Below are 26,512 nucleotides of genomic sequence, written 5' to 3'. Positions count from 1 at the left end.
TATTTCAAACTTGGATGATTTAGATATACTGATTTCCAAAGGTCTAATTCTATCACAAGCCAAGTTATTCATTTAAATCCCATGTTTATTCTAACCCAAATTCTGAACCTTATTATATGACTATATTCTATTCCATATTCCTTAAATAATCAGATGGACTCTTTTGAATAAAACAAATATATCATAAAGCTATGATAAAGCTAATCTTCAAACAATTGGGCTAAAAACTATACGGCACAATTTCCCAAATGCCCGTATCATTTTAGCCACTCCTTTTGTAAAACATGATTTTGAGAGATATATTCAAGGATTTAGAAATAATGGTAATGTACCCCATGAGTTTTTAGTGCCGCTTTGGATAAATGGCAACGAAAATGACATTCCCTCTCACTTTTACGATAAATGATACTGTATGGAGACTTGCACTGTTTTTAAAAGATCTACCTTCTTTCATGTAAAGACAAGGTGAGAATGTATAAGAAAAAAAACAGAGGATGCTTTGCTAATCGATCGTCATGCATTTTTTCTTTTCCTTGTGATTCAATCTGTATACTTATATATTTCTACCTATATGCATGTATATTGTTTATTTACAAAATAAAAATACTAATATTGTAAATAAACCTGATCTTTTTCGTGGTTTTTTTTTGGTCGTTGTTTTTCTCAGCATTTTGGTTTTTGTTGTTACTTTGATAACTCATTCTGCAAGGGATATGCAATCATCATAATCATCACATAGATACAAATATTTTGTTAGGCACAACTTTAGGCGCACCCCCCCCCCCCATCGAACTTGTTTGATATGAATATAGGCCTGACAGCAACGCCAGGTATGAAAAATGTGACTTACAAAAACACACGACCCTAACAAAAACTAAAATGGAAGGAGTCACAAGACTTACCATTTCTTGTAATTTTAATCCTAAGTTGGCCGAGGTTTTCCGATAGCTTATTAAGCCGAGGAGTGTCTGATCTTGGCCATTGACCGTGCGATCGTCCTGAAAATTGGCGCGCATGTACAAAATTGCATAGATAATGTTTTGAAACCTAGGAGGATTCCATTCCAAGCATTTCAAATGTTGAGGGAGGGCGTCTGTCTAGTTAGGGTTAAGTTTCAATTGCAACTTTCATATACTTGATAAATGAATGATTATGAATAAAAACTACCATGGTAGAACCAATTGCTATTAAATTTGTCATCAATGGTATACCTTATCGAAGAAAACTAATAATTTCTAACAGCAGGAGATACTATTAAAAGAATTATAAAGCGCCTTTGTCCTGTTTAAAAGGTAAAAAGTGTTTGTAATTATTCTAATCCCGGCTAAAAAAATGATGTGATTGTATGATTTATAAGATTATATAGTGATGCGGATTCTTATTGATAAATTATAATCTCCCGAAACCAGATCTGGGGCCCGTAACACAAAGCTTAGCAATGATCGTAGAACAATTTTCTACGATTGATTCCATTGACCACAATGTACAATCAATCATAAAAATCAAGCGCACGATTAATCGCAAACCTTTGTGTTACCGGACCCTGGTCATTAGTATCAGTCATTAGTAAATGTTATCTGACTGGTCACGTGATAAGCTTCGGCCAATCATTGGATTAGCTATCCACGTCACTATTTTGTAATATATAAAATGCAGCAGACCCTTCACAGCAAAAACTGTGGTGTTAACCGGTGTACATAGAGGACCACACCAGTTATTTTACACCGGTGTTAAATTGGTGGTGTTAGTTTTACACCTATAGGTGTTATTACAACACCTATGGTTGTTACATTTACACTCTTTGGTGTTATGTTCAATCTCTAGGGTGTAATTTTAACACCTCAGGGTGTGGTCCTCTATTAACACCAATTGGTGTCAGTTTTAACACCACAGTTTTTACAGTGTGTGTACATAAATTAGACGCATACATCCTGCATAACCGGATGTGTTGGCAAAGTCACTTGCAATTATAATTGATCAACGATTCTATTCCATTATGTCGTTGGGTATGTCATTGACTATATCATCATCTCCATCCATTGCAGGACACAAATGAATCGTGTCCCGGCATATCTTCTGGGCATTCTGCACGAAAAGAGATAAGGGAAGGGAAACGGAAATGAAAAATACAAATGTGAACATGGTGAAAGGACAATCATGCAAGAAAGTGTGAATTTAATTCCTGGATTTCCTTTTGTACGTCATTCTTGAATTTAAAAGTGTGGATTTAATTTGTACACGTCAATCTTGATATTAATGGCGTCGTTTGTTTTAATGAAAAATGCAAACTAACATATTTTTCCCGAAATTACAATAAAAAGATAACAATTCTTTTGAGGGTAATTTTAATATTTATTTTATTTTTTTGTATTTTCTTGAGAAATTAAAAAATACCAATGTCAGATGAAAATGACGATTGTGAATACTATTATTGCTCATCGTTCTAAATGTACCTCCAGATGTGACACCCCTTTACCTAATTGGTAATAGCAGAACCTGTTTTGAATCGAATCCGATAGGGGTCAGTCCAAGTATTTAGGGGAGAAAAAAAGGAAAGAAATAGAATTAGGTGAAGGTATTGACTTACCAGCCTGTCTAAGATGTCCGAATAGATCTTATCCACCTTTTGCTCAATCACCAAGTTGCAATCATGAATATCAGTCTTGTCAGAGAACACATCATTGCACTTATCAGTGAAAAAAGTAGATATCTATGAGAAAAAAACCAATGATATAGAAAATATATCATTTCTGTATCAATCAGGCCGGGGTGTATCAATAATAATGATGCGGTCACATTTCTCCTACGGCGGCCGTACGGCGAGTCGGAAACGGCCGTTTTGTTCATTTTTATTCAACCACATATGTAGCTGGTACAAAAAAATGTTAAAACGGCTGTTTTCGACTCATCGTATGGCCGCTGTAGTGGAAAGGTGACTGCACCCTAATTAGGGACCCAACTTTCATGAATATTTAACATGAGAAATCTGATATTATCGAGCTGAACTTACATCCCTTGAACACATATAACCAAACGAAATTTTCATTATGTCAGTCAACATGCGGACAATTTTTTTTTTCAATCAGGGTTGGCAACTCAGGGGGGCAGGGAGCGAGCTCCAAATATGATTTTAAGAAGTTGAAAAAGGAGAAAAGATAAACAGAGGGATAACAGGAGAGAAGGACAAATAGTATATAAAACGGATATCGTGTTACTCTCATTTAAGCATAGATTCGATAGATAAAAGTATGATGTTCGACTTATTTAGTTACCCCCCCCCCTCCATCAAAATAATCTGGCACCGTCTTTGTTAACACGCAGAGTGAAGTTACTTACTGAAGTTTTTTCGATGATCATTGCGAATCGGGCATCGATTATGAACTGCTTACATGCGCGACAAGCTACTTGCCAGTCGATGATTCCATTGAATAGGCCTACCTCGTTCCTGGTTTCATTGAAGATACGACTGATGGTGTCGTCGAATAAGGTTGATTTCCGATCTTCTCCAACTGGAAAGCCCTCCACTGAATTCAAAGAAGAACATACAATGTACCGATTATCATGATTATGATCACAATGAAAATAATACAATAATTCTAATCAGGCGCGTACGCAGGATTTTTGAAAGGGGGGGGGGGTTTCGAGCTGATTTTTCTTAAAATCTCCCGCCCAGTCTCTAAAAAGTGATGAGCGGGGGGGGGGGAGGTGATGATTTTCATTTTTTTTCAGCGCTGCAAATAAGACAATAACATTTAAGTGGGGATGGGTATGTAACAGTGCGGTCTTGACCCGCGAGCGAGCAGAAATGTTCTCGTTTTTTTCGTTGAAAACATAACCTTTTTGTCAATAGTTTGTTGGTATCATAGTCGATGCTACATGTCCTTCGGATCGTAGCACTCATGATATGGCCAACCGCGTAGCCAGGATTTCATTTTGGAGGGGGCGGTAAATGCACGCGAAGCGTGCCAACACTTACAGAGCGCGCTCCCTAGGGGGTGGGTGCAGGGAGGGGGAGTTTCCCCCTCCCGCGCGAAGCGCGAAGCTTTTAGTGTTTCATGAATTAAAATGAAAAGGAGCCGTTTCTCTTGTCTCTAGTACCTCCAATTCGGTTGACTATATTGCGATTTTGAACCTTGTTTTCAAAAGTGATTGTAAACGCACAAAAGAGGTATACAATGGAGGAAATTAAAATGATAATAACTCCGCGCGAAGCGCGGAAGCTAAAGTGATTTATCAATTTTTCTTGCCATAAAAAGGATCCCGAGAAAAGGGTATTCTCAAAGATATATTGAAACTTTCTTTGGAAAGATCAGATTTGATTACAAACAATTTAGCATCAGTGCATATTTTTAACTCGCAAAACAAAGGAGAAGATTGGTAGAGGAAGATATTCCTCCCCGCGATGAGCAATGAAACTCTGAAATTTCAAAGGGCGGACGTTTCATCAAATGTAGATATCTCTAATACCCAATCGTCTCTAATTCAATTGATTTTCTAAGATTATTGAACTTCATTACAAGGAAAATAGTGCGCATAAAGTTGAAACTTCTGTGATTTATTGAAATTATCTATCTATATAATAAAGGATGATTAATATTTTTGACTTATCCTGAAGCGCTTCATTTTGAATATAAAGAAACTTAAGTGTCATTCAAAATTTCAAACTGAGGGCGCAAAACAGGACAGGAGATGAATGTATACAGGGAAATGACATGAAGTTTAATACAATTTGATAAAAAAAAAATATTGTAATTTTTATTTAATACGACACGAATTCCATACCTTCCTCTTTTAAATTAGGAACCTGTTTGCCCCCAAATTATGGTTGTTTATAGTAATGAGCTGAAAAGCGGGAGAAGCTGACTTTATGGAGGTGACGGCAGAAACTGATATAAAGATTTTACCCGCTCGGAGCCGACCAGACCAGAAGTTGCGCGATCAATTAAAAAAAAAAGATAACTTCATACATTTACTTCGGCCTAACCTTACTCAAATTCATGCCCTAATGTATACAATTTTAACTTTAACTGGCAAGAAGCACATAGCTGAGGTGGAAAAACAGGGTTAGAGAAAAGGTGGGGGAACAATGGAGAACTTCAATATTGTCATCTAACCGCGCGCAGCGCGGAAGCAAAATTCATATATGAATTTAAAGCAAGAAGAGTGAAGGAGTTTCTCTTTTGAGAAAAAAATAAAGAATAAATAGAAAAAACACAAAGCTACCTTTCTTCCCTTTCCTTCCTTCCCTTTTCCTTTTCTCCTCTCCTTTTTTCCCTTCTTTTTTTTCTTTTTGGGGACTTTTTTTTTGGGGGGCGACCGCCCCCCCCCTGGCTACGCGCCTGGATATGGCCTTGATCAGAACACTAGAAACTTGAGAAATGTCATGAATAATTACGAGCGAGCGGAGCAAGCGAGCCGAAATGTTTGCGTTTTTCCGTCAAAACATACAATTCTTCTCAATAGCTTGTTGGTAATGATTACATATTAGTTGATGATACATGTCCTTCTGCTCGTAAGTCTCATGATATGGCCTTGATCAAGAGACTAGAAACTTAAGAAATTTCATAAATGATTACGAGCGAGCGGAGTGAGCGAGCCGAAATTTTCGCGTTTTCCCGTCAAAACATACATTTCTTGTCAATAGTTTGTTAGTAAATCAAGTATTAGTCGATGCTACATGTCCTTCTATTCGTAACACTCATAATACGGCCTTGAACAGGAGACTAGATACTTATGGAATTTCATAAATTATTACGAGCGAGCGGAGCGAGCTAACCGACATTTTAGCGTTTTCCGTCATTTTGGTTTTCATATTGGTAAAACATATTTTGTAAGAAAACGTATGTCTTTGTCTTGGTTCACTTGTATTCATATACATCATGATAATCATGTATGGCCTTGTTAATGGCGATACCGTGATCATGTCGGCGACGTGCGGAAATAAAAGATATAATAAAATGGAGCGAGCGAAGCGAGCGGAAATTTTTTCTGTGTTTTTCGTCGGAAACATGAGATTCTGTTCATTATTGCTGTCATATACATTATTGGGTAGGGGAACTGTCCGTAACCAGACCAAGGAGTTATCAGGCTCTTACCCGATAACTCCTTGACCAGACCGACCTCCAGGGAGACAAGCAAAAAAAAAAAAAAAAAAAAAAAAAAAAAAAAAAAAAAAAAAAAAAGGAAACGAAAAGGGGGGGGGGGTTTGAACCCCCGAAACCCCCCCCTTGCGTACGCGCCTGATTCTAATACTGATAATGAAGTTGATGATGATGATGATGATGATGAGTTGGGGCAAATCTGTTATTCCCTAACCCTCAATCCGAAACATGGATCGATGCCACTGACTTTACAGATTAAGATTATGAACCAACGTGCCAACAACTCGAAAAGTGAGGAAATGGCCATGTATATCGAAATTGTACATCGTGGCCCTGGGAAGCGAGGTGCTTTCTTTGGGTGATGCGTGTATCATTCTCCATAGGCAGCACCCCTAACTATTCTGGGAGATATGTAAAAATGAAGTTAAAAAAAGTAACCAAAATTACCTATATTGTGTAGAACCACCCCCCCCCCTTTCTGCTTTCAAATTTTTCGGGACCAATCCGACCCCCATTTAGTATTAAAAACCTTTGTTTTTCTTTAAATATTTTTGGGGAAATTTTCATATCCATTTTGGATATGAGCCGTGGAAGAGCCGTGGTGTAGTGGTTCTGACTCTCGCCATGTAAAAACAGAGGGTCGTGTGTGCGAATTCCACCGCGGTCTCGCGTCCTTTGGCAAGGCTTCTATCCACACTTTGCCACTCTCGACCCAGGTGCTAAATGGGTACCCGATAGGTATGTTTGAATTTTCCAGCGCCATTATGAGGCTGCGATGAATGCAAGGAATGCTCCCCAGGGAGTGGAAATTGTGCACTTTTCGTGCGGGAGTGAAATGAATCCAATGACTGGGGTAATAATATGCTGTAAAACGCTTTGAGCCGTTCTGGGAAAAGCGCTATGTAAAACTGGCTATTTTATTATTATTATTTTGTAGTGAAAACTCTTTTTTTTTTGGTTTTCAAACTTACATCAGCACCTCCAGTACAAAAAAAAATGTTCCCATAGTCCTGTTGTAAATGTAGCCTATAAATTCTCCAATCTTTGACAATTATACCGCATGGACACAAAAATAATTTATTTCATTTTCAACAAAATATAATTAAAATAAATACAATCATAACAAGTCAACATCATAAAATAATATACCAAGGTCATTAAATCAACTTGAAAAAGACATGTTATAAGAAAGTTACATACAAAATAATCATGTGTAAAGGATTAGTGATTTATAATTTGTGAAAATGGAGGATCCCACTAAGAAGCAAAGCTTGATTAGTTGCTTCCATTGATGGCAAAGTTACGACCAACGTCAATGCCCCAGGAACACCAATAGAAGCAGACTACAATACACAGATGCATCGCAATGTAATTGCATCGGTTGAACTACAATCGCCTTTATCGGTTAGGATGTCATCAGCCAGTGTGACTGAGCATACTCTCGTATAATGGAGCAATCCGTCCACTGCCAACTCGTCCACTCACCACATGGTCTAACTTCATTTAGTCTAATGCCATTCCGCCCATCGACATTTCGTCTAACAACCATTTAGTCCAATAACCATTTGGTCTAATCATCACTTTGTCTAATCACCATTTCGTCTATTACCATTTCGTCTAATAACCAGTTGGTCTAATACTCACTTTCTTTTCATTCATTTTGCAAAATTAACACTTTAGCATAATTAGACCAAGTGGTATATGGACCAAATGGCTATTGGACCAACTGATTTTTAGACGGAATGGAATCATTGACTAAATGAAAGTAGACCATGTGGTGAGTGGACGAACTGATGATAGACCAAATGATACGTAGTAGACGAGTTGGCAATTGGACGAAATTGACATTAGACAAATTGAAAAAAACCCGGCATGAAGGAGTCTACCAGTGTCATTGATAGGCATAGCCATCTCATAGAATTAAATGAATGCGGATAATAAACAGCTTTAATATGACTCTTTTATAAATCTCACCTAACACCAAAGAGAGCAAGAGAACCGTTGATACACCAAATAGAATGGTAAACCTCGCCATTTTAATCCAGTTCGCCTATAAAATGTACAGTATTGATACATATCGAACTCTTGTATAAAAAGGTCAACCCAGTTCCGCCGGATGTTTTGACCTCAGTCACATCCTTTGTGGTGACATGACCAGGTGTAGGTTCGTAATTCCTCAGTCACATTTCTCCTACAGCGGCCGAACGGTGAGTCGAATCCAGCCCTTTTATTCATTTTTATTCAAACCACTTATACATTGTAGCTGGTACAGAATGTTATAACGGCTGTTTTCGACTCGCCGTACGACCGCCCTTTGCACTGTAAAATATTGGGTAAAATTTTAACCAGCACGAGGTTAATCATGTGTCCAACTAATTTGGAGCAGTATTGTACCTAATGCAGGAAGCATATTGTCCAGTAAGGTTAAAAAATAAGCAGAAATTACTTTAAAATGGCCAGATTTTTATCACACTGGATAAATAAAAATGCCCAAAAGAAATGCCCAATGTGGGTTGGACACATATTTACCCTCATGGACAATTTTACCTAATACTTTTTAGAGTGTACATGTAGAAGAAATATGACTGAGGTGTTAGTTATTATGACTTTCCGCATGACTGCACCTTTTGTTATATCCCTATATGTAGCTGACCTAGCAACGGAGAGCATGACTGATCCAGTAGAGCGTAAAGTCGTTTATAACTGCAGGAACAGCTTTATGAAATGGCATGAAGAATACATTCTCGCATGTAAGTCATGGTAAGATGTAATACCTCGGTCACATTTGCTGTACGGCGGCCGTATGGCGAGTCGAAAACAGCCGTTTTATTCATTTTTATTCAAACCACCAATATTTAGCTGGTACAAAGAAATGTTAAGACGGCTGTTCTCGACTCGCCGTACGGCCGCCGTGGAAAAATGTGACCGAGGTATAAAGAAAGTTAGATAAAAAATGAACGGCTGTAGCAAAGAAAAATTTCACAAGAACTGGGGGGTAAGTGAAATAAACTTATGTTAAAAGCAATATTTGCACAAGACGGCACATTGTATTCAGCAATTTACTCTTAATGAAAAAGTGGGGGTTCTAACGTCCTCATACCACCCATATGTCCATGGGCCCTAACATTAACTAAACATTATGCAAAGTGATTAGAGCATATGATCTATTTTATTTACTCTTCACAATGTCCAATGTAAAATAAGAAAGTTTATGACATTTTAAAGTTTTGCTTAATTTACCAAAACAGTTATGTACACATCCTGATTGGTATGCAAATGAGAAGACTGATGACGTCATCCATTCACTATTTATTTTGTATTTTATTGAACTACGGAATATTCTATTTTTCTCCTCATTGACAAGCTAAAACGATAATTCCTCCCGAACATGTGGAAAAGGCATAGTTTAATAACATAAGATTCAGTTAAGTTGGTCATTATCGTCAAATCTATAAAAATATGAAATATTGTATAATTCAAACAATAATACACAAAGAAATAGTGAGGGACACCATCGACTGTCTCAATCAAGTTGTGCGTATCACTGTTTTGTGCAAAATAAGCAAAACTTGAAAATGTCATAACTTTCTTATTTTACATCCGATTTTGATGAAATTTGCAGCATTATGCTTGTTTGCTTTTTCTGTTATTTATTCAAATCAACATTTTTGCTGGGTGGACTTTGATCTTTAAAAGATTAAGGAGTAACGACCTTTTCAAAATGTTATTTCCAACTTCGCATGAAGCTGAATCCAACATTTTAAGAGCTGGGTCCAACCACGTAAAGTGGTAAATGCAACATTTATAAAAAGGTTGTTTCTCCTCCATCCTTTCAAATGTTGATATAACATTTCATTTTTAGAGTGTATACATAAATCATCGATGTTTCTTTTTTGGGGGGAGGGGTTAATTTTAGCATGACCACTTTAGCACGCCGGGTACACTTAGAAAATTTATCCTTAAAATAAAAGAAGTTCCTGCAGCAGAGTCTCGAGAACACCTGTAATCTTACCAGATTTCGTAATCTTGCAGGAAATTGGTATTTGGTGCATGGAACCATTTCCCTAAATAAAACACCTTTTTCCCGTTTTAAACAGACATGTTCTGTTAATTGCAGAAAAATTCATGTTTTATTAATTTACAGAATGAATCTGATATTGCTTTCTGCAAAATCTTCTCTTATTTTTCTGTAAAATCAGTTTTTTTAACAGTGTAGGTCATCAATGACATCGATTAAAAGGAATACTAAACACCAAGACAAACACTACGCTCTGATTAAAAGTCGCTAGTCCAATAAAGCAAGACACGAGACGGGGGAGTAAACAACTGTTTTAACATGTCAAAAGCAAATTGATTTTTCATTTGACATCATATCATTTCTAATTTCGTATCATTATCATGTTTTTATTTGACGCCATAATAATTTGTGTTATATCATATCAAAAACGAAATTGAGAAATGGACACATGATGGACAGGGTAAATTAAAGCAGTTATTAAACTCGTTATTATATACATTATCAGTGCCTTTCCCCTTTTATTGTTCATCTATAATCATGATGGATAGTATAGGTATAATCTTCCCAAGTAAGATAATTATAATTACTTAATTCCCGCATGAAGGATTCATTTTATTGTGATGGTTGTGCGGCGGCTGTGTTAAACTTCGTATTCTGTCTGGAAATCTTGTTTCTGCATTACACATACATGACAGAAACTTTTATAAGCAAGACTGACTCCGTGTGCATTTGAAAATAGAAGGAACGAAATTCTAGCACTGGCTTCATGGTTAAAGAAAGAAGATTTTATATCGCATTCAAACCGAATTCGTGCAAGAATCTGTGATACTCCATTCACTACATTTTCACTACATTTATCATCATGATGGCTAATATCACTCAGTCGAACGATTCTACCAAGGAACTTAATACAACCATTATATGCAATATGTTACTGGCCGCCATTTCGATGTTTTTCAATAGCTCTATCCTTCTAGCCGTTGTCTGCTCAGCGAAACTAAGAAAACAGCATAACATATTTACAATCAATATGGCAATTATTGATATGTTTACTGCCTTTTTCGTGCTCGCTGTAGAGTCTGTTTCGGGCGTGAAGGATGTAGTAGTAAGTAATACCGTGATGCATTTGTCATGTTGTTGTTTTTCAAAAAAGGGTGGAATATTTATTGGTTGGGATGAAAGTGATATTGAATGCCGGCATGACCAAGAAGTTTCCAAGCACACAGTGAAAATAAAATAGCACGATGTTTAAGCCTGTCAATCTAACAACAAGTTGTTTAAACCTTTTTTAAACAAGTTGTTTAAAAAGTTTAAACAAAAGTTGTTAGAGTGACGGGCTTAAACAACATGCTTCAAATTTTAAACGTTTTTACAGTGTATAGAGTCACAACGAGCGGTATTGTATTAATTCACGCAGTTTCCTATCTAAAAAGAAGTATTGGAAAAATCAGAGGTGCTCTGTAATTTTTTATGGCGACATGTGATGCCGCAAGTTTCATTGGAAAACTGAAAAGTGTTTGTGTTGAAAATAGATATTTGAGAATATTTCCCTTTTTTTTTATTTAATCACAAAATATGGATTGCAAAATGTGGTAAAAAAAATAATAAAAATTTTAGAAATTACCACGAACTTCCAACATCAGTATAGCAAAATTGAAATCGGTTGTAATATTCATATCATTTATGATGTGTCACAGTTGTAAAAGTGATCAATGTGTCTGCACCTATTATCCGACCAGAGGCAGCGAAAAGTAATTGTCATTACCGGGGGCGGATCCAGGATTTTCCAAAAGGGGGAGCAAAATTTTGACAAGCCCCCCCCAAAAAAAAAAGGTTTTCAACAACAATTTAAGGACATTTCGTATCGAAAAAATTGACATGACAAGAAAAAAAAAATTTCAACCACAAATAAAGGATATCTCGTACCCGAAAATAAATGACAAGCCAAAAAAAAAACGGGTCTTCAATTTCAAAAGAGGGGCCATACCTCGGTTTTAATGGCATTTTTACACTACAAATTTTAATTTTGCTTCTCATAGGGGGGCACATGCCCGTTGTGCCCCCCCCCCCCCTGGATCCGCGCCTGATCATTACCAAAGTATGCTTCCTTTTTGTAACTGACCAGTCATATGTCTGCATATTGGCAGGAATCTTTGTCTCGGCTTGGTATGACTCAAAAATAAGAATCAAGACAAAAGACAAATATCGTGAATACAGGCAAATATAATGTCTAGTTCCGTTAGAAAAGAACATCAACATTGCTGTGACATACAGTATTCTTTTAAAAGACTTATCAGCTTATTGCAATTCTAAATATGTAAATCTACACAAGTTTCTCCAATTGAGTAATAAGAGATTGAACCCCTTCCCTCCCCCCCCCCCAAAAAAAAAATGGACTGGTAGATTTATCTCCACGAATTTGTACTTTTCATGACAGATACCTCGTAAGATTTACATGACCTGGACAGCAGGCACAGTTGCAGGGTGTCTCAACATTCTGCTCGTCGCAGTCTACCGCTTCGTGACCGTTCAGATCGACCCTTTGGAGTCAGAAATCTTGTGACTACACCTCGCTGTATCTTCGCCTGTATAGTGCCCTGGTTGGCTGGCTTCTGCTCTCATATTTTCATCGTGGTGGAAAAAGGTGCCCTGCTAGTAATGCTCTCTGCTCTTGTGGTTTTTACACTGACGGGGCTCTCCTACGCGCTAATCTACCGAGGTCTGACGCGGTCACGACCGTTGCGATGCGGTAAGGAACTGGACGACAGCCGTTTGAAAGAGAATCGCCGCTTGTTGATAACCTTTGTATCCATATTCATTACATCTGTTGCTTTCTGGATCCCGGGATTTTGTCTTGGATTTTTCACGTACCAAAGACTCCCAGTACTTGAGAGGATCACTTTTCTATCTTTAAACGCCAAACTAATTGCGAATCCCGTCATTTTCTGGGCGCGTTCAAAAGACTTTCGAGCCGAGATTGCAAGATTTTTATGTAAGAACAATGTTATGCCGTTAACGGTGTAGTAATTTCCCATTAAATTGCTGTTGTTTGAAAAATTGAATTGAAAAACCTTTATCTTTTTTTTTCCTAATCCAGAATTTTCACATTCATAGCGGTATATGTTCCTGTGGATAAAATACACAGCGAATATTGCCGTCGTTCATGACTTTGTGACAGTTTCTGTTTCGCTTCGCTATCGTTGAGAAATATGCGATGTGATATTTTTTATTAATTATTTTTTTAGATAACATCATCAATCATTCATTCAGGTGGATCCATTGACGTCACACATCACGTGACATTACCTCGTTACATGATTGCCTGTGGAATGGCCTTCCAGTTCAGTTCCCTTTTCTCAATTCAACGCCGCAGCTGCTTTGCTAAAAGCCAGGGTAATTATGCTGCTTTAGTCATGTTATGGAGCGCATATAGAGACTTGTGGAAAAAAGCAAGTTTTAAACGTTATATAGGCAAGTATTATAATACTAATCTCATGAAAGACATGAACATGGAGATTATGGCATGTTCCTAAATGGGTGCGTACAGAGCCGGGATACAGAGATTGCTAGCGTGGATCCGCATTAACTTGCTACCGTCCCCTGTAACCATGGTAACTATAGTGTCGTACGCTGCGGTACTTTTCATTTAATTTCATTTCGTTTATTTCCATTTTCAACAATGACAGTTTTGTTTTGTACATTTTGACATATAAATAACAAAACATATTTCAAATATCCCTGTACAAAAAATATATTCAAGATTATTACATATCAGGTTGGAAACTTACCCGGTATTTCATTTTCTGTTGTATCAAAGTTATCCTCTCCGTTAGCAGGGCACAAGTGAAGGAAGTTTTGACAGATGCGAATCTGATCCTGAAATCACAAAACGAATTATCTTTAAATTAAATCATATATAAGGAAAATAGCAACATAGCAACATCTTTGTATTGTTTATTTGGCTGTTGCTTAGCTACGGAAAAGGGTGTGATGTTGTGATTCAGAATCGCACTTGGTTGTAATCAGAGGGTCGTGTGTTCGAATCCCACTGCACTCTGTAGCGTCCTTTGGCATTATGACGTCACACTTTTCTACTATCCATCCTGATGCTAATTGGGTTCCTTATAGGATATGAAAGTCATCGAAGCTTTGCTAGTATATTGTGTGCGCCTCACTGACTGAAAATACCTACACTCCACAGGGAGTGGAGGATGTGCATATGTTATGTGCGATACAGGGAGGGGCTGCGGAAGCGGGGAGCTTCAGCCCCCCCCCAACTTTTTTCCAAAACCGTGTACAAAAACGTAAAAATTACCATAGGATTGTGATTTTTTGCATGCTCAGCCTCCCCCCCCCCCTTCTTTCAAAACCGTGAATGAATGTATTAAGCGCATTGTTACTATCCGGATTTTAAAGAAATTGTAATGATATGAACTCTCCAAAATTTTCTCCTTTTATACACATCATTGAAACCAGTTTGCTTGAGTTCACGACGGCATGTGTTCTACCTACGTTCAGCAGCACCCATCCATCTTTTCAGGGCATTCTCCCTTTTTTTCTTCTCTTTTTGTTGGGGGTGGGGAAGGGTGGATATTTTTAGGACGGGTTGTTTTGTCCTTTATCAAACTATATATTTTTGATAACTTTGTTTATTTTGTGAGTATTTCCCTCTCATTTATTTATTTGCTTCTCATTTGATTATCTGTATTTATACTTTGTTATTTTGTTATTTGTTGTGTTATTTATATTTTGAGGGGCCCACATTGTACAAGCATTGCTTTTTAGTGGGTCCCTCCATTTCCATCTTAATTTAATTTCTATTGAAAAAATAGTATACATATTTAAAACCTACAATATGTTGCCCAAATTGTCGAAGTGTTTTTCACAACATATGTATCATTAATTTGTTTGCAACGGATACAAATATTTATGTTTATCATGGTATACAATTTGTTTTTGTTTGATGGAAGTGAAATAAATAAATTTGAATTTGAATTACACTCTTTTTTACAAAAATTGAAATTCTAGTCTATTTCGAACCTCATTGTGGGAATAAGTCATAGAGACTGCGCTTTGAAACCGATTTGGACTTTACTCCGACTACAAGGCTTACAGCAAAGCAGAATCCCAAGTTTAATATGCCTTATACCTCAGTCACATTGCTCTACGGCGGCCGTACGGTGAATCGAAAATCCGTTTTAATTAATTTTTATTCACACCATGTAGCTGGTAAAAAAATAAACGGCTGTTTTAGACTCGCCTTACGGTCACCGTAGAGCAAATGTGGCTGAGATGTTACATAATGCCGAACTTTAAATGAAATATTTTTACTTCTTGGAATTTTCATATTTAATGAATATGCGGTTTGTTCGAAAATCGTGTCTTTTGACTGTCCGGATCGTGTAGTGTGTGCCGAGCTTAAGTGTGATCAGTGGCGTATACTAAATGGGTGTTGGTATTGGTATTTATTTTCCATATCATTATATTAAGAAAAAAAAACAATACAAGGTAAAGGTAGGTACATAATAAAATCAAAGGTATAATGAAATGGCTAGATAAGCCCATTCCGCTTTGTTCATATAACAAAAGATAATGTACATGACAAAAAAATGATTACAAATCCAAGATATTTCACATTTACCAAAATAATATAAAAATAAACAATGGCAAAAGAATACTTCTTCGTAAGACATCCTCACCGTTCGCCGAAACCTGCCCTCCACCCATCCCTGCACCCCCCCCCCACCTGTCACACTATTCTTTACAAATCATGACAAAATTGAACTTTCTGGTTAAAATTCTCGTATACATTCGTAATTCCGAAGCTTCGTTATTCCGAAGGTTCGGATATTCCGAAGGTTCGTCAATCCGAAAGCGAAATAAGGTTCGTTGTTCCGAAGGTTCGACAATCCGAAAACGAAATGAGGTTCGTTGTTACGAAGGTTCGTTAATCCGAAAACAAAATAAGGTTCGTTGTTCCGAAGGTTCGTTTATCCGAAAACGAAATGAGGTTCGTTGTTCATTTTGTTTTCGGACTAACGAACCTTCGGAATTACCAAATGTAACCGATATTCTTATAAAAATTTATCCGCATCCGATTGTTGGCAATCATTGTATAGTTATAGATCATCGAAACCCTTATCATGCTTTATCATAAGTGGTCATAAAACTTTTTAAAAACTTACCAGAGATTGGTAGACGATTTGAAAAATGTCGCCGATATAAGTCCCGATCAGAAGAGTACAGTCATGGGTGTCCAGTGTCTTGTTAGGGAATAATAACAAGCATTGGTCCGTGAGATACGATGCTATCTAGGATTAAGAATAATTAATGATAATGAAATAAGTATTGGTGACAGACTGATATAGAAAGGAAGAGAGAGAAAGAGAGAAGAGAAGGAGAAGAAGGGGGAAGAAGAAGAAGGGAAAAAAAGAAAAGAAGAAGAAAAATAAGATGAAGAAGAAAAAAAGAAAAAGAAGAAGGAAAGGGAAGAGAAAGGTTGAGAAAAGTTTGTCGGCAAAATCTTGATCTCACATACCCTAATGAAATACCCCTCAATTAAAATGGCCTTTTGTGGGGGGGGGTGTATCAAATGCCCTCGTTATTCAAACGCTGGCATCGAATTGGAGTCAGGTAGAGTGTCAAGATACAACTATTTTTATATTTATGTATTTATTTATTTATTATTATAACGGCAGGGTAGCCCCGAATAGTCATGCACTGTTTTCCAGGGGGCCCTGAAAAAAATTCTATCTCAAAATTGATGGAAGGCCAGAAGCCGAAACCATTGAATATGCCTTCGCTTCGTGTGCTCAATAAATAGCCCACATTCTCCATCGTACTGTTATATATAAGAAGAATTGTGAAAGCAGTTACATTAATCTATTAGTTATTTCCCTTTAAGGATAGCCAAGAATTGTAAAGAACATTCCAGGATGTCTTTTTATTATGCAGGCCTTGCCTATTTAAAGGCCAAGGAGTTTTATTGTTGAATAAGGAAAAGCCAAACAATAGAATTGTATTGGTAGTGGAAATGAATAGGCTTAGGTATTTTGTTTACACTGTTGATTTCAATGAGGTCATTCAAGAGTGTTCTGGATTTTGACTGCTCCTGAAAGGAGAAAGTTCTTTTGGAAGACAATTCTAGAAGCTTGTAGATTAGTCGAAATTTGAGAATGATCTAGAACACTTGTAATTAGTATAAAAGCTGCAGATTTTTCAAGATGATCATCACATCATATGAGAGCAGGAGATCACATCACATCATATGAGATCACTTCACCAGATCAGATCAGAGCAGTTTATGCCCACCATCAATGAACTATTTGCAGTTATTTTGAGAGAGAAATTATCAGTTCTCATCAACAACATCAACCTGTTCAATGAACACGTTTCAACCCATGGATTGCTGAAATTAACTGTTAATCATCATCAACATCGTCTTCACGGACATTTCAACTCGTTGCAGTGACTTTTTATTATTCATCGGACTTCAACATCAGTTTCATCATCGCCATCATCAATAAGGAATCTTCCCAGCCTACCTGGAATATATATATTGGACTATAACAGTGAACTATAACCCTGGATTGTACATCGGACACTTCAAGAGATTTATGTAAGATCATATTTGTTTTATTTATGTATAATTATTTCCTGTAATAAAAAAAAGGAAATTAAACTTTATGCATCAATTTTTTGATTGTTATTTGTTGCAGTATCGTAACAAATAATTTTTGGGGGCTTGTCCGGGAAACGGAAACCAAATTTGTATAAGCCAATTTGAAATTTAAAAACAGTTTTTTCTGGAAACGAAAACAAATTTGAGACGAAAGTCAATTTGAAACAAATCTCAATTTGAATTGGAAACATTTCGGAAATTTTTGGAAAGTTCTAGAATATACTGTACTGTGTTATTACTTGCTTGTATTTGTGTATATTCACTATGGCTACATTTGATGTTGAAGAATTTCTTGCAATGACAGAATTGTCATATGATCATTTGAAGTCACTGAAGAAAGATGATTTGATAACAGTTTGTGATCATTTGGGTGTATCTCTAGCCCCAGGTTTAAAGAAGGCAGAGATAATTGACTTGTTAGCTAGTCACATGAAGCTTACAGAGGAGTCTGAAATTTCTGTTACTGTTTCAGATGATGCTCAGATTCAACTTGCAAAGTTTGAAATGGAAATGAAAATGAAAGAGAATGTCGAGAAAGAGAAAATCAAAGAAAACCTTGAGAAGGAAAGAATCAGAGAAAACATTGAAATGGAGAAAATGAGATTGGAGTACCAGTTAAAGTTGAAAGAAATGGAGTTAGCTCATGCAAATACTAATACTAACTCTGTTAAAGATAAATCTCCCCAAGGCTTTGATGTGGCGAAAAACATTCGCCTTGTGCCAAAATTTGATGAAGAGGGAGTTGATACATATTTTGTGTCATTTGAAAAAGTGGCCAAGAGACTGAATTGGCCCGAGGAATACTGGACTCTTCTCCTCCAAAGTGTTTTCGTTGGAAAGGCTGCAAAAGTCTATTCTTCACTCTCTGAAACGCAATCATGTGACTATGCTACAGTAAAAGAAACAATTCTCAATGCATATGAGTTGGTACCAGAAGCGTACAGACATAAATTTAGGAACATGCAAAGACAATCAGGCCAGACGTATGTTGAATTTGCTAGGGAACAAGAAATGATGTTCGATAAGTGGTACAGATCACTGAAAGTTGACAAAGATTTTGTTCACCTTAGGGAAGTTGTCCTCCTAGAAGAATTCAAAAAGAGTCTTCCTTTTGGCATTAAATCTCACTTAGATGACCATAGAGTTACTGAAGTCAGTAAAGCAGCCATAGTAGCTGATGAATTTGAGGTCACACATAAAGGTAGTGGAGATAGGCCTCCTTTCAAGAATTATTGGAAAAAGAAAGGTAAAGGGTCATTTGAATCCCACAATAAACCTAGTGAGGGAAAATATGCAAGCAAGGATAAAGACACTAACAAGAATCAGGCTAGTGCGGGCACAGAATCAACCAAAAGGTCTGAGAGTCGTAGTTCCAAAATTTGTACTCATTGTCATAAATCGGGACATTTGAAAGAATCATGTTGGAAATTGGTTGGAATGCCAACCAAAACTAAGAAAGACATGGGTTTTGTCAAGCAAACAAGTGTTCCCTCGATGGAGTTTGTTCCATCAGAGCCCAATCAAGATGTTGAGAGTGTTTCTCTGGTATTTGCTGATAAAGTCAAACAGGTTGATGAAACTTTTAGAAGTTTTTTGCATGATGGTGAAGTATCCCCTTGTTCGACTGGTGCTGCTGGTAGGTCAGTGGTGATCCTTAGGGATACAGGGGCTGCACAGTCCCTGATGGTGCCAGGTGATTCGGCTCTTCCTCCGGAGAGTTCAGAGAATGCCAACGTCTTAGTTCAAGGTATTGGCCCAAATTTCATGTCGGTTCCTTTGTATAAGGTCGACTTAAAGTGTGACCTAGTTAGTGGTCCTGTGACTGTTGGTGTCGTTCCAGAATTACCCATGAAAGGTGTTGATTTCTTGTTAGGTAACGACTTGGCTGGAGATAAAGTTGTTGCATCTCCAGTGGTTTCGGAAAAGCCCGTTGAGGTAGCTGAAACTGAATTGTTGCAGGAAGATTTTCCAGGGATTTTCCCGGATTGTGTTGTTACTAGGTCTCAGACTCGTAGAGCTGAAAAGGATGATGCGGAATCTGCTGATGTAGAGGAGAGTACTGATGTCTGGTTAGCTGAAACCTTTTTCAAGGATTTGAATGGGGATAGTGTTGAAGGCTCTGTTGCTAACAATGATAGTTTGTTTAGTAAATCCTCCCTTGTACAGGCACAACAGGCAGACCCAGAATTAAAAAGCTTGTCACAGAAAGCATGTTCTGAGGCTGAGGCTGATAAGGTTCCTGAGTGCTTTTATGTCAAAGATGACATTTTGATGAGGAAATGGAGACCTCCCCGGAGACCAGCTGATGAAGATTGGTGTATAATTCACCAGGTTGTAGTTCCTCCTTGTTACCGCACAGATATTCTGAAAATGGCTCATGAGTTACCTATGGCAGGTCATGTCGGTATTCGGAAGACAGAAGATAGAATTATGAGGCATTTCTATTGGCCTAAGATGCACAAAGATGTTGTGCATTTCTGTAAGACATGTCATACATGTCAGATTATTGGTAAGGCACAGCCTTCTATCAAGCCTGCTCCATTAATACCCATTCCTGCATTTGATGAACCTTTTACTAGGGTTCTTGTTGATTGTGTCGGACCCTTACCCAGAACGAGGTCGGGTCACAGATTTCTCCTGACGATTATGGACTTGTCTACACGGTTTCCAGAGGCGATACCTTTGAGGAGTATCACTGCAAAGACAGTGGTGCAGGCGTTAGTGCAGTTTTTCACTAGGTACGGTCTGCCGAAGGAAATTCAATCTGATCAAGGGTCAAATTTCATGTCAGGAATATTTCAGCAAGTTATGAAGGAGTTGGGAATAAAGCAGATCAAGTCCTCTGCTTATCACCCACAGTCCCAAGGAGCGTTAGAACGCTATCATCAGACTTTGAAGACCATGATTAGGGCTTATTGTGAAGACTATCCCGATGACTGGGATAAAGGGATCTCATTCCTACTGTTTGCAACCAGGGATTCCCCGAATGAGTCCACAGGTTTCAGTCCATTTGAATTGGTCTATGGTCATGAGGTTAGGGGTCCCCTAAAGCTTATCAAAGAGAGGTTTATGGTTCAGAATGATGATGTAAACCTTCTAGACTATGTGTCAAAGTTTAGAGAAAGGCTCTCAAAAGCTTGTGATGTGGCTAAGGAACACTTGAAAGAGTCGCAGGAAAAATGAAAGCTCAAGCTGACAAAAATGCAAAAGAGCGAAGTTTCAAGCCTGGAGACAAAGTGTTAGTGTTGTTGCCTTTGCAAGGTGAGCCCTTGAAAGCTAGGTTTAGTGGTCCCTACATAGTCAAAAAGAAATTGAATGATGTCAACTATGTGATCAGTACCCCTGATCGAAGAAAGTCTCAAAGAGTTTGTCATGTAAACATGTTGAAAGAATACTTTGAGCGAGAGGCTAGTCAGCCAATAGGTACAACACAGGTCAAAGAAGAAGAAAAAACATGTAAATGTACATGAAGAAGAATGTTATGGAAAGACAGATAATGAATTGTCTTATACAGATGTATCCAAGAACGAACCATGTGGTATAAAGTTATCTAACTCAGAGATGTTAGGAAACATGGATGAGGCATTAAAACACCTGCCTGAAGATCAGAGAAATGATATATCTGGCCTGTTAAGAGAATATGAGAATGTATGTAAAGACAAACCAGGTCGTACACCTTTAACTGTACATGATGTAGACGTAGGTGATGTAAGACCTATCAAACAGAATCCTTATAGGCTCAATCCAAGCAAGTTGGAAATGGTGAATAAGGAAATACAGTTTATGTTAGATAATGACATAATCGAACCGAGTCAGAGTAGTTGGAGTTCTCCCATTGTAATGGTTCCAAAGCCAGACGGCTCTCAGAGATTTTGCATTGATTACCGAAAGGTAAATGCAGTAACTAAGACTGACTCGTATCCAATTCCTAGGTTAGAAGATTGTATTGATAGGGTTGGAAATTCTGCCTATATCACAAAGATAGACTTGCTTAAAGGATATTGGCAAGTGCCACTGACTGACCGAGCCAAAGAGATATCAGCCTTTGTCACACCCGAAGGCTTATTTCAATGCAAAGTCATGCCTTTTGGAATGAAAAATGCACCAGCAACCTTCCAAAGGTTGACAAATCAAGTGATTGCCGGACTTGACAATTGTGTCGTATACATAGACGACATCCTAGTATACAGTGATACTTGGAATGATCATCTGAATCATTTGCGAGCACTGTTTGACAGGCTGGACAAAGCCAATCTAGTAGTGAATCTGATGAAGAGTGAATTTGCCAAGGCAAAAGTCACATATCTTGGTCATGTGGTTGGTCAAGGGCAAGTGCTACCAAGAGAAGCCAAGATACAAGCTATCTTAGACTTCCCAATTCCCACAACTAAGAAAGAATTGCTCAGATTCTTAGGTATGAGTGGCTTCTACAGGAAATTTGTTCCAAATTTCAGTACAGTGGTTAGTCCTCTGACAAACCTGCTGAAGGCAAAAGTGAAGTATGTTTGGTCTGACGAATGTCAAAGATCATTTGAGAAATTAAAGGCCATTTTGGTGAATGAGCCTGTTTTGGCAGCTCCAAACTTCACAAAGCCATTCAAAGTAGCAATTGATGCATGTGATGTTGGAGTAGGAGCAGTATTGCTCCAAGAAGATGAAGAAGGCATCGAAAAACCAGTGTGCTACTTCTCTAAGAAACTCAATCGGTTTCAAAAGAAATACTCAACTATTGAAAAAGAGGCCCTGAGTCTCGTACTAGCCCTTCAGCAGTTTGAGGTGTATCTAACCAATGGAGAGATTACAGTCTATACAGATCACAATCCTCTTGTGTTTTTGGAGAAATTTAAAACAAAGAATCAAAGACTGTATAGATGGAGCCTAATGCTCCAACCATTCCCTTTGAAAATTGTACACATAAAGGGAAAGAATAATGTAATTGCTGATGCTCTATCAAGAGTATAAAAAGTGAAATTATTCATGATTTTGACCAAGTGTGTCATTTGAAGAAAACATCTTTGATGTTCATTTATTTTAACATGTTCGTTAAGTACTATATCTTTGTACACGATAACTGTAAATGATTTATCAAGATGACTTTGAGCAGTTAAAGAAAAAAAAGTAATCTTAAAGAAACCTTTACTACGGTAAAGCTTTCTTTTCCCCGGTGGGGGAGGTGTTATATATAAGAAGAATTGTGAAAGCAGTTACATTAATCTATTAGTTATTTCCCTTTAAGGATAGCCAAGAATTGTAAAGAACATTCCAGGATGTCTTTTTATTATGCAGGCCTTGCCTATTTAAAGGCCAAGGAGTTTTATTGTTGAATAAGGAAAAGCCAAACAATAGAATTGTATTGGTAGTGGAAATGAATAGGCTTAGGTATTTTGTTTACACTGTTGATTTCAATGAGGTCATTCAAGAGTGTTCTGGATTTTGACTGCTCCTGAAAGGAGAAAGTTCTTTTGGAAGACAATTCTAGAAGCTTGTAGATTAGTCGAAATTTGAGAATGATCTAGAACACTTGTAATTAGTATAAAAGCTGCAGATTTTTCAAGATGATCATCACATCATATGAGAGCAGGAGATCACATCACATCATATGAGATCACTTCACCAGATCAGATCAGAGCAGTTTATGCCCACCATCAATGAACTATTTGCAGTTATTTTGAGAGAGAAATTATCAGTTCTCATCAACAACATCAACCTGTTCAATGAACACGTTTCAACCCATGGATTGCTGAAATTAACTGTTAATCATCATCAACATCGTCTTCACGGACATTTCAACTCGTTACAGTGACTTTTATTATTCATCGGACTTCAACATCAGTTTCATCATCGCCATCATCAATAAGGAATCTTCCCAGCCTACCTGGAATATATATATTGGACTATAACAGTGAACTATAACCCTGGATTGTACATCGGACACTTCAAGAGATTTATGTAAGATCATTATTTGTTTTATTTATGTATAATTATTTCCTGTAATAAAAAAAAGGAAATTAAACTTTATGCATCAATTTTTTGATTGTTATTTGTTGCAGTATCGTAACAGTACACCCCCCCCCCCCTCCATGCCGTGACATAAGACACGCCAATTACCCATGCGTACACGTTTTGGTGCTGGAAGGGTCACCTTTTGCTGTTTGACCTTGTATTTTATTTATGAATGCAAGCACCAGACATAATTTACATCGGGACGACACCAAGGTATTATGACATAAGAAGGGGGCAAGCCGATACAAAGGTAACCATTTTCTATACTTTCCTAAATTAGGATTACATAAAGTAGAAAAAATACTACCAAGTCATTTCTTGTCAATGGGTTTTCCCCATCTTTCTTCCCATTTTGTAGATTTATGTCAGTGCTTCGGATATAACAGGGATGATTTGCCCCCGAACTCCCCCCTCGATCCGTATTAGCGCAGCCCCTGGGGATACTACACCCCCCCCCCCCGTGGGTGAAGTCCTACTTACCGAACCCTGCTCTATAAGGAGTGCAAACCGAACATCAGCAATAATCTGCTTGCACCCCCGGCACGCCATGTGACGATTGAATGACCCGTTGGATGGAAACGGAGGATGATTCCCCACTCTGGAGATAAGGCTTAGAACGCTGTCGATAGCAGTAGTAATGCGATTTTGTACGTTAATTTCATCAGTTAGGGCGCCATCGCTGAGAAGCGGGATCCCGTTTACTGCATGTAGTTAGAAGTGAGAATGATAGAGAAGAGACGATTCAGGGTCCTGTAAACATATTTTTTTTCACTGGGTGCTGATGTAAATTTGACAAACCCCCCCCAAAAAAAAGGCTTTCACCATAAACTCAAGGTTTTTTTTGTTACATCTTTTTTTCAATGTTTGCACGTCTTCCAGAAAACCTTGGAGTGCTGCCAATGGAGAAAAAATACACAGTAAAAAATAGCAGATTGTTTAAGACTGTCACTCTAACAACAAGTTGTTTAAACTTTTTTGCTGTTTAATTTTTTTATCTATGTTATTGTCAGAGTGATTGACTTAGATAACGTGCTTAAAATTTTAAACAGTGTTTTTACAGTGTTCACGCAGCACCCCAAGGAAACTTTGGGGTGCCCACTCACACTAGTACGAGGTTAGTATACTATACTTATCCCAGGGCCATGCTTTATTTCAGGTGTGTGTCGCCTTGATCATGTAGTGTTGGATACATCAGAGAAATGTTGGTTTGATTTTTCGCACCCCTCCTCAATCCCCCCCCCCCCTAATAAAATTCAGTAAGTAAATGAATAAATATATAGATAATAAATAAATAAATGAGTAAATAAATAAACATAGTCTTAACTTCAAGTGCATCTTTTCAGGATGGGGCGGTCTCAGTGGCCGAGAAACACGAGACTGGCTTTTACCACGGACCACTAATAAGTCCAAGCGGTCACCATGGTAACTGTTAGAAAATGACGAAATGTAAATGCCGACAATTGTCATTAAACGGATCCCAGGTGCACGCGAGTTCTTCTCTGTCTGAAATATACAAAGTGTGTGGGGGTGATTGTGTGTGTGCGAGGGTGCAGTTGAAAGGATGGGTGGTTGTGTGCGAGGTTATCAGAAAGTAATATTTCAAGAGGTATCATGCGAAACTACAGAAGAAACAATCTCCGATAAAACAAGATTCTGAAAAATAGAAATTGAAATCTTACCTGAAACAGCGTACATAGTCAAAGCAATGAAAATGGCGCAGGTAACACCAACTGAGTGAAAATAAAGCGGCGCCATTTGAAGACGTGCATGTGCATTAAGAAGCAAGAAACCATCAAATAAGCGACCTAGCTTACTCGCGAGGTTCCAGCATGTATGACTTTATTGCAAATCAAATCGTTCATTGTCGTCAATGAATGAATGACAAGACAACACTATAGACGACATTGATCCAGTAAGTTTTGTTTTATTATTATTTTATGTTATAGGCCTATACTGTCATGTCGTATGCGTGCGTACATTGTAAGATTGTCCGGTGGTCCGTGAAAAGGCCCATTGAATTCCAGGCATTTCTATCTCTCTATCCATGAAGCCTTGGTAGTTTTTCATTGTTCAGTTCTGATGACAATCTAGGACAATAACTCTACCAAGGCTCATTAAATTACGGGAAATGGTGTAGGAAGGGGTAATGGCCCTGGTAAGGAAGCGGGGATTCTGCAATGGGTTGCTTCAAGATTCTTCTGGGAGTGCTGATACACACCGTATGCAACACCCCTTGGCATTTAGGCACTTATAGAGATTTGTCAAAAATCCCCTTCACCTACTGAAAAAAGTTTTGTATTTTTTAACACACCAGCTCCCCCTCTTTAAAAATCATTCCTAGGCCCCTAGAAGGGATCGAGGGAGTCGTGACGTTCAGATTTGATTTGATTAGATTAGATTTGATTTGATTAGAATTGATTTGATTTGATTTACTTTGATTTGATTTGACCTGATTTAATTTGATATGATTTAATTTAATTAGACTTTCCTTGACTTGATTTGATATGATATGATATGATTTGTTTTGATTTGATTTGATATGATTTGATTTGATTTGATATGATAAAATTTGATTTGATTATTTTTATTTGATTTGATTTATTCAGATTTGACATTAAATATTTATTGCATATTTTATAATACCGATTAATAGATAAATCTTAATTGACAACTATCATGATTTCCAAGTTTACCGATATTGGTAGGGCC

At 37.6% G+C, this 26,512-nt stretch overlaps 1 protein-coding gene across 2 annotated transcripts; it reads right to left on the bottom strand.

Annotated features, from left to right (window-relative positions):
* Positions 1–461: 461 nt before the first annotated feature.
* LOC121431709 lies at positions 462–25,804 on the bottom strand. Of its 2 annotated transcripts, none has more exons than XM_041629367.1 (7): positions 25,483–25,804; positions 24,284–24,504; positions 16,305–16,382; positions 13,908–13,995; positions 3,337–3,524; positions 2,588–2,710; positions 462–2,085 (listed from the first exon to the last, which is right to left on the bottom strand). In XM_041629367.1, exons 1-7 carry the CDS (start codon positions 25,556–25,558, stop codon positions 1,987–1,989), a joined length of 873 nt encoding a protein of 290 aa, XP_041485301.1. In that variant the 5' UTR covers positions 25,559–25,804; the 3' UTR covers positions 462–1,986. The 2 variants fall into 2 exon arrangements, with proteins under 2 accessions (XP_041485301.1, XP_041485300.1); XM_041629366.1 differs by having other exon boundaries at positions 16,305–16,430; positions 25,483–25,801.
* Between the last annotated feature and the right edge of the window lie 708 nt (positions 25,805–26,512).

The sequence above is a fragment of the Lytechinus variegatus genome, chromosome 18, assembly GCF_018143015.1.
Source record: "Lytechinus variegatus isolate NC3 chromosome 18, Lvar_3.0, whole genome shotgun sequence".
Taxonomy (NCBI): Eukaryota; Metazoa; Echinodermata; class Echinoidea; order Temnopleuroida; family Toxopneustidae; genus Lytechinus; species Lytechinus variegatus.
The sequence above is the reverse complement of the archived record's forward strand: the minus strand, read 5'-3'. Positions and strand labels throughout refer to the sequence as shown.